The following is a 9,599-nucleotide window of genomic DNA, read 5'->3' on the forward strand; positions in this document are numbered from 1 at the left end:
TACAGACAAGTTGTCCGCTGGGCCTATGGTGCATGTGTTGTGTCAGCCAATAGAAGATAGTTTACAGAGGAAGGAGGACTTTATAAAGGTTTTGAATGGCCCCATTTTGTTGACAATCAATAAAAAATAAATCACAATCAAGCAGATCTGCATTTATGGTTAATTCAATTCAGTTTTATTTATACAGCACTAAATCATAAATATTATTTCATAGCATTGTTAATACCCAACTCAAAACACATTTCAACTGTTAATATATATATATATATGTAGATGTACCAATCATATACTACCAAAAGAAATACCATCTGACCCATTTAAAAACATTTAACAATCTTTCAGTCTGGGTATCACACTAATGTGTTGTTAAAGTGCTCCCCGGGCGCCGTGCAATAAATGGCTGCCCACTGCTCCGGGTGTGTGTTCACGGTGTGTGTGTGTTCACTGCTGTGTGTGTGCACGTTGGATGGGTTAAATGCAGAGCATGCATTCCGAGTATGGGTCACCATACTTGGCAGTATATCACTTCACTTATTTAAATAATTTGTTCACTGATTTGGTAGTTAACAAATAAATAAAAAAAAACAAGACTTACGGTGCACAGTTGACATTTTCATGGAGCTGCATCTCTTTCGTGAGGGGGTTTGGCGCCACGGCATCTTTGTTTCCCGGTGGACCGAATATAAACGTGACACTCGCATCTCCCGGAAATCCAGTTTAATTCAACCAGTCAGATGACGACTTCGACATTCCTGAAGTGTTTCCAGAAAAGTGTGCCATATGCATCAGATGTTTAGCCAAAGGTCCTTGGGCGTAACGTCTGAGGCTGAGAATAAATCTTGTAGAATAGAAGCCAGTGTCCACCTACACTCTCTTCCCTATCTACCTAAATTTCCCCCCACTATCTACCTCCGGGCCAATAAGTGGGACCCTGGTTTTATTCGCGTCGGTGGTCAGTGCTAGCCAACCGAAAGCCACACATCCCCTTCCTTTGTGAACCCAGCAGGCTAAAAAAACTAAAAAACACGCAGAGTATCAGTTTCTTTCACAGTTCATTATCAGACAAAATAGCGTCCACACTTTTCCCCTTTCCCTATTTTATAAGTATCCAAAAATTGTTCATTGCCCACAAACTTTATTTTTAATATAAAATTCAGTTTGGTGTAATACAATGTTTATTTTTGGCCCACGGCCCTCAGTCAAGTTTGATTTTTGGCCCTTCACAGGAAAAGTTTGGGCACCTCTGATCTCTGAGGAATGAATGTATGCTGTTAGCCAATCACAACAGAGGCCGTTTACTTTCAAGTCTACAATCCTCAACACAGAAAATAGCCTATTACTTCTAAATTATGTTTTTTATGTAAAAATCTTGATAACATTACAAGTGGACCTCAGAGAATAGAGCAAAATAAAAAAACAAAGGAAGTTCATGTCCCCTTTAATATTATAGTAATGAGTCAAGTGAAAGGGTTTATAGTTTAAACTTTACATCATTAGTTGTCAAATTGTGATCACATGATGTATTATAGTTATACTTTTGACCTTTCAGGCTAATTACACACATAAAATATATTGAGTGAAAAATAATTAACAAAGGTATTTGCAAAATATTACTTCTCAACATATCTAAATTTTTCTCTTATAGCTTTTATGGTCTATAATTTGGACAGGATTCCTGATAGAGGGAATCCAAATATTGTTAAAACTAAAAAAGGAGACTGTTTCAGTATTAAGTAATTGTCATATACGTTTCATCTGAACATAATGATCATATAAAACATTTTAATTTCTGTAATATATATTTCTGACTTTTTCACAGCATGACAAGCTATATTAAATATAACCGATGAAACAAGGTAATGTAGTACTTTATTTTAAAATGTTACAGCAACAAATCATGACAGGACACAAAAGTTGCATTGTACAGAGAAAATACAAGCTTTATATTCACAACAGCAAGTCTGATTGTAGAATGTGAAGAGCTGCTGGATTCAGTGCAGCAGGATGAAGCAGAGCAGAGAACCGCAGAGGAACAGGAAGCTCTGCGTGATGCTCTTAGCACTGTTACACAAGTACCCCTCACAGCATGAGACATCACTCACAGCAGGAATCAAGTCTGAGCCATTGCAGAAAGATTTAGAGAGACAACCTTTAATATCTCCCGACAGCTCAGCAGTCACTGTCACTGAAGAAAAGAAAGAAAACAAAGGTTTATCCAAACTGGAAATTGGTAAATGTGATCTGTATCAATTGCTTATGAGGCGCCATGTAGGATTTAAATCAAACTTTGCTTATCAGTACATAAATAAAACACGTGCATATACAAGTGCCTTAGACAATATTTCTAATATTTTTTACTGTACGTACAGTACACAAGAATTTTACATGAAAAATTGGACTGAGGCTACATTTATTATTTAAATAATTGTGTACAAGGGATATATTGGCAAAAAAACCCTCACTGTAAATCACTATATAGGTAATATAAGCTTTACAGTTTGAAAATGTGTTATTTTAAAAGTAATTTTAATTAAAAATACATCGGACGTTTTAACCCAGTCGATGGAATTGTCAGACGGTCCCTTAACCATCAAGCACATATAGCGCTTCAAAACTTCCTCCAGTTTAAATATACTGCTACAATACACGTTTTTAAATATTTTTTCATGTCAATATGCAACCACTTTATATCGATATTATAATTTTTTCCCCCAAAACAGCCAAAACTCAAACACATTATTAATAAATCATACTATACTCTACATAGTTTGATTTTTATTAATAATGTGTTTACTGAGTTTGGCATTTTAAAAACACTGTCTTAACGCATTAAGCCAGGTTAAGCGTATTCCTTATGGGAGGAACACGCTTTACGCGTAATTGTAAAACGTGTTACATTCTTATTCTGCACTCATCTGCATGTCTATACATCGTATGCTTTATTAATAATGTGTTTACTGAGTTTGGCATTTTAAAAACACTGTTTTAATGCGTTAAGCATTTTCAAATGTCCCGCCGGAAATGCCGCTGCTTCCGTTTGCACTGAAAAGTTCAGGCACCATGCGGCTGTCACTAAATTCCAGGGCCCGTATTCATGAAGAATTTTAATGCAAAAAGTAGCTCCTAGTGACAAAATTCTAAGAAAATTCTTAGAAATGTGGGCGTTTACTCTTAAAATTAAAGAAAAGATCCTAGTAAAGAAAAAAGTAATTCAGAAAGCATCTTAACCCTTAAAAGAGGTCTTAAGGCCAAACTTGTTAGGAGTACGGACGAGGACTTTTAAGGGGCTTAAGAGTTTCTTTAGCAGCGGAGAAAATGGACGAAAATGAAGAGGGAGAAGAAATGTGTTGCACACAATGCATGACAGTGAGTTAATAAGACGCTACACATTAGATCGTGCAGGGATCATGTTTGTGACTGATCTCATTAAAGACATGCTAACATCTCAGACACCGCACAGAATTGCCATAGCGCCAGAAATCACTACATTAACATATTTGGCAACTGGAAAAATGCAACTATGCAGCAGTGATGATTTGGGTCTGTTACAGCACTTATTAGGCTATGCCTCTGTTCATTTCCTATAAAACACAGTAAATATGCAGGGCCGGCGCCAAGGCGCCCAAACGAGTTACTGTGCCCCCTGACTTTCCATCCTCTCCCCTCCTTGCTGAACGCGATCGATTTTGAAAGCGAAAGTACTTATAAAACAGCGCACATAATGCGATTGCACGCTTTAGCGAGCGTCAGCAACTGCACGAGATCACAGATTGCAGCCCCCCCACCCCCCTGAAACACACACACACACACACACACACACACACAACGTGATTTGTGCCCCCCCCCCTAGAAATTTAAATGCCCCCCGATGGAGGTGCCCTGGCGCCGGCTCTGTAAGTATGACAGCATGGTAAATAAAAAATAAAGAATATATATACATATATAGTGTGTGTGTGTGTGAGAAAGAGCGAGAGGAAAAATTCCGCCTGTAATTTCAAAGTGAAGGCTTATAATAAACCCTACTCTTAAAAGCACTCTTTTATTTCCTTCTTGACAACCAACCAATCACAGTCTTCAAAAGACTGTGTCATACATAGCAACAGGGTCAACCCCGCCTCCTCACTAAGATGAAAGTTTTTGTCTTTTCCTTACTCAGAGTTGCTCTCAGATCGGTCCCGAATCGCTCTTAAGCTAAGACTCCTAGGTAAAAGTTTTTAAGCTAAATTAAGAGTTTTCTGAGAGGATTCTTAGAATCTTTATGAATACGGCCCCAGGGGTTTCATTACCACGACGTAAAATGGGCGTTTCTGGAGGTGTTGGGAAAACGCCCCCTTTCCAAAAAAAAAAAGAAAAAATTAAGGTCACCGATCATGCGCAGAATGCTGTTTTATTGCGCGGGCATTTCCAATCCCAGGAGGATCAGCTCAGTTGGATAATGAAGAACAAAACAGTCATACAGGTTATTTTTTATGTTTTATAACCTTACATTTAAACGGTTTTCGAAAACAAACAATCAGAAGAAATGTAAAACGTGCAGTAACGCGTGATTATGTTTTACTGTAACGTTAAGTTGTAGCCAGTCTCCTTTCGAAAATTAACCATGGTTTTACAACAACAAAAATAAGTGTATCTGAAGGTACTGTATATAATATAAAAGGTATCTGACATGAAACCCCTGCGATCAGGACAGGTATCTGAAGTAAATGACTATTCCCCAACTGCGCATGATCGGTGACCTATGCAGATTCTCAAATAGGCCACGCCTACCCGATGACGTATTTTCGATTACGCTGTTCTGAAACCCCTGGAAAAAAAGTGCATCCAGTCACCCGTCTGCATGCAGCGAGTTTATATGTATGTGCGAGTGTTTCTAGGTGTATATGCATGGATCAAGTTTATATGCATGTGCGAGTGTTTATAGGTGTATATGCATGGATCAAGTTTATATGCATGTGCGAGTGTTTATAGGTGTATATGCATGGATCAAGTTTATATGTATGTGCGAGTGTTTATAGGTGTATATGCATGGATCAAGTTTATATGTGCGAGTGTTTATAGGTGTATATGCATGGATCAAGTTTATATGCAGGTGCGAGTGTTTATAGGTGTATATGCATGGATCAAGTTTATATGCATGTGCGAGTGTTTATAGGTGTATATGCATGGATCAAGTTTATATGCAGGTGCGAGTGTTTATAGGTGTATATGCATGGATCAAGTTTATATGCAGGTGCGAGTGTTTATAGGTGTATATGCATGGATCAAGTTTATATGCATGTGCGAGTGTTTATAGGTGTATATGCATGGATCAAGTTTATATGTATGTGCGAGTGTTTATAGGTGTATATGCATGGATCAAGTTTATATGCATGTGCGAGTGTTTATAGGTGTATATGCATGGATCAAGTTTATATGTATGTGCGAGTGTTTATAGGTGTATATGCATGGATCAAGTTTATATGTATGTGCGAGTGTTTATAGGTGTATATGCATGGATCAAGTTTATATGTATGTGCGAGTGTTTATAGGTGTATATGCATGGATCAAGTTTATATGTGCGAGTGTTTATAGGTGCATGGATCAAGTTTATATGCAGGTGCGAGTGTTTATAGGTGTATATGCATGGATCAAGTTTATATGTATGTGCGAGTGTTTATAGGTGTATATCAGGGATGGAAATTAGCACCAGCCAAATGCGGGTGATTTTGTGTTGTGGCGGGTAAACTCGCTTCACCTACCGGCCACCGTGGCGGGTAAATAAAAATAGCATACTGTTTCACCCGGACGGCGGACACTTTTAGAGGAGGCACCTAATGTTAGAGCCTGCAATACTGCGGTTTCACCAGTGTGGCACTGTAGCGCAAGACTGTAGTTCAGCCCTCCTGGATGCATTCAAGAGAAGAAGACATACAGCGCTTCAGAGAAAATGCACCTGAACTTGAGCGGCCATTGGATGAACATGTTAATATATAGCGCGCTTTCGTCTCAGTTACTAAATAAACACAATAAAAACTGACAGCAGTGTGAAAACAGCATTTAAAAATGCATCTGATTACAACGATGTGGATGTTTGAATGAGCTCTGCTTTTCAGTAATGTAATGTCCGGACTAAAGCAGCTCTCCAGTGTGGAGCTAGCTAATTATTAAATATTTTTATTAGTGGGAAAAAAAAGTGACAGTTTGGTTTACAGAGACCAAAGCTTGATCTAGCTAAGGACTGTTTTGATTATTCATAACCCTATAAGGTATTTTAAAATATTATGTTCTGAATAAAATAGTTTATCCAAAGCATCGTATCACTTACCTTTATTATGTTTCTTATCTATATGACTTACAAAAGGAGAAGTTAGGCAGAATGTGTCATTCAGTTTCTTTTTCATGTAGCTAATTAAATGGTGAGAGAGGGTCTCTGTCTGTCATTTCATTTGTGTGCCAAATACATCTATTTGTATAATGAATTGGTGACACTTTACAATAAGGTATAATTTATTAACATTAGTTAATGTATTAATTAACATCAATGAACAATGCATTTATTACATTTAACTATTAATCTTTGTTAATAAAAACTTAAAAAACGGCATTAGTAAATGCTGAAATTAACTAACTTTTAGATTAACAAATGCTGTAGAAGTATTGTTCATTCTTAGTCCATGTTAACTAATGTTAAATGATGAACCTTATTGTAAAGTGTTGCCAATTAATTGTTTAATAATTGTAATTACATAATATACTTTTCTAAAGCTGAAGTGACCTTTATGTTAGAATATGTATAACTTAATATTTTAACTAATCACAAAAGCTGAATTATCAAAGTCTACTGGTCAATCAGTGGAATAATCGATGATTAGTCGATTAATCGTTCTAATAATCGTTAGATTATTTGATTATCAAAATAATCGTTTGTTGCAGCCCTAAGAGAAAACATCTCAGGAGGAGCCAGTGGACAAAGAGGCGAAGGTCAAAAAACGTTTTTTTTTAAAGAACGATGGAGAAAAGCAGACAATGGGGAGTCCCGTGATTGGTTAGTTTACGAAGAGACAAGTCTGACAATGTTCTGCTCGGTATGTCGTCAACACGCTTCAGAAGATGCCAAAACTAATAGTTTCATTGTTGGGACTAAAAACCTAAAACTGGAAGCCATAAAAGACCACGAATCATCCGAGCAGGCGTAAATTGGACTGGGAGTGGGGAGGATGGGTGGAGGAATGTTAGTTTTTTGTTTAATCTGCCCTACTCATTTAATGAAATGTATATCAGTTCATGGTTTGTGTGTGTATAAGAGAGAAATAGAAAATGTCAGTATTTCATTGAGACTTGAGATTAAATAAACTGCTTAAGTATTGTAGATCTTGTAGTATTAATTTTCACATCCAGTTACACATTGTCGGTTAAAAACCAGAAAGTGGCTGGTAAAAACATTGAGTGGCTGGTAGATTTTGAAATCCACCAGCCACAGTGGCCGGTGGACAAAAAAGTTAATTTCCATCCCTGGTGTATATGCATGGATCAAGTTTATATGCATGTGCGAGTGTTTATAGGTGTATATGCATGGATCAAGTTTATATGCAGGTGCGAGTGTTTATAGGTGTATATGCATGGATCAAGTTTATATGCAGGTGCGAGTGTTTATAGGTGTATATGCATGGATCAAGTTTATATGCAGGTGCGAGTGTTTATAGGTGTATATGCATGGATCAAGTTTATATGCATGTGCGAGTGTTTATAGGTGTATATGCATGGATCAAGTTTATATGCATGTGCGAGTGTTTATAGGTGTGTATGCATGGATCAAGTTTATATGTATGTGCGAGTGTTTATAGGTATGTGCGAGTGTTTATAGGTGTATATGCATGGATCAAGTTTATATGTATATGCAAGTATGTATAGGCGTTTATGCATGCAGCGAGTTTATATGTATATGCAAGTATGTATAGGCATTTCTGCATGCAGCGAGTTTATATGTATGTGCGAGTGTTGTTGTGGGTGTATATGCATGGATCGTGTTTATATGTATTAGCGAGTGTCCATAGGTGTATGCATGCGTTAAGTTTATATGTATACGCAAGTTATTCACAAGTGTATATGCATTCATTACTAACATAATACAGTATGTATTGATACATAATATGTATTTTGAACATCCAATAGTATACATGTATATGCGAGTAATTTATAGGTGTATATGCACATGTTTTATGTATGTATTGATAAGCGAAGTTTGATTTAAATCCTACGCGGCGCCTCATAATTGCTAAACATAAGAGATAAATTAAGTTTTTTTTCTTTTCCAGATTCTCACCTTTTGCTTTAAAGCAGCGGTCTTCACTCCCTGAACAGCTCACTATGTTTGAGCAGCTCTTCCCATCACAAGAGTAACATGTCTTTCCATTGGGGACATTAGAGGGATCTGCAGAATGAAATCATATTTGTTTGTTTTTTTGTGCAAAATATAAAATCTAATGAAATAATGTTAGCTGCACAATTTAATAAATTTACAATTGACAAGCTAGCTCTGTATTATATTTCCTGATTGAATGTTCTTTGGAAGTAAAATGAGTATTGACTTTAAAGACAGTCATTTGCATATGGTCAGTAAAGCACAATACCTGGAGCATCTTGGGCATTACACTGATCTGTGTTACAGCACACTGAAGAAAGTTTTGCAGTGCTGTGGCTCATGGAACCACTTGCACAGTCAGCAACACAGCCTTTAGCCTTTGTTTTAAAACTGACGCCCTCTGAAAACAAGAAAGATTCAGGGAAGACCAGTTCAACATTATTTTGGTGGAAAATATATTTATAAATGTCAAAATGCTGCATTTTCTTATTTCAAATATTGATTACATTTTAATACAAATTATATTGTTAGCATTACAATCTGAGAAATTAAACAGCAGAAATCTAATATAATATTCTGTGATTACAATCATAAATTCTGTTAGGAAATTAGCAGTTTGTGAAAAGTTTAAGTGAAGCAGCACCAGTAAAAAAAACAAAAAACACCAGCGTCTCCTTCGGTCAAATATAACAGTGAATTTCAATCCATCTTATTGAACTTACCGATTAGTGTTGATGTTGTTAAACTCAAGCACTTGGAAAATCCACTGGGACATGTTTTTACAGTTTGACCTGCACAAGAACCCAACATACCCGAACACTCATAACAGCTGAAAGAGTGTCCTAAAACAAAGAGACGTAGTGAGAGAGAGAGACATTAGTGATCTGTATTTGTACGCAGTAATATAACAAACACTATTTATCTTTGTACCTGCAGTGAAAAGAACGAACAGAAGGAAAACTGAGATTTGCAGATCCATCTATGATCAGGAGGTGAATGAGATAATGTGTCTGTTTCAGGGCTCATTTTATAGCTTTTCAAAGGGGAGGGTCTTTATGAGAAAATGAAAGTTTAACAGAAGTAGACATTACTAGAAACAGAAACTTCAGCTTACATACACTCTTCAAGTTCAAGTCAAGTTCAAGTTGAGCTTTATTGTCATTCCGCTACATGTGGGGACATGCAGTGGAACGAAATGTCGTGTCTCGCAGGACCACGGTGCTACATAAATACAGACATTACAACAATGAAGTAAAAA

At 36.8% G+C, this 9,599-nt stretch overlaps 1 protein-coding gene across 1 annotated transcript; it reads right to left on the reverse strand.

The window, feature by feature from the left end:
* Positions 1-1,422: 1,422 nt before the first annotated feature.
* LOC306862160 (uncharacterized protein) lies at positions 1,423-9,344 on the reverse strand. Its single transcript, XM_079404830.1, has 5 exons — positions 9,272-9,344; positions 9,064-9,183; positions 8,610-8,741; positions 8,303-8,410; positions 1,423-2,185 (listed from the first exon to the last, which is right to left on the reverse strand). Exons 1-5 carry the CDS (start codon positions 9,318-9,320, stop codon positions 1,992-1,994), a joined length of 603 nt encoding a protein of 200 aa, XP_079260956.1. The 5' UTR covers positions 9,321-9,344; the 3' UTR covers positions 1,423-1,991.
* Positions 9,345-9,599: the final 255 nt, after the last annotated feature.

Source organism: Barbus barbus (genome assembly GCF_936440315.1).
Source record: "Barbus barbus genome assembly, chromosome: 43".
Taxonomy (NCBI): domain Eukaryota; kingdom Metazoa; phylum Chordata; class Actinopteri; order Cypriniformes; family Cyprinidae; genus Barbus; species Barbus barbus.

Bases quoted from the DNA above. Each gene is read 5' to 3' on its own strand.
- LOC306862160 (XM_079404830.1), bottom strand. From the start codon at position 9,320: ATGGATCTGCAAATCTCAGTTTTCCTTCTGTTCGTTCTTTTCACTGCA. The intron at 9,184-9,271 runs GTACAAAGATAA...TCTTTGTTTTAG, and splicing joins GTTCGTTCTTTTCACTGCAG to GACACTCTTTCAGCTGTTAT. The intron at 2,186-8,302 runs GTGAGAATCTGG...TCTTTTCTTCAG, and splicing joins CCGCTGCTTTAAAGCAAAAG to TGACAGTGACTGCTGAGCTG.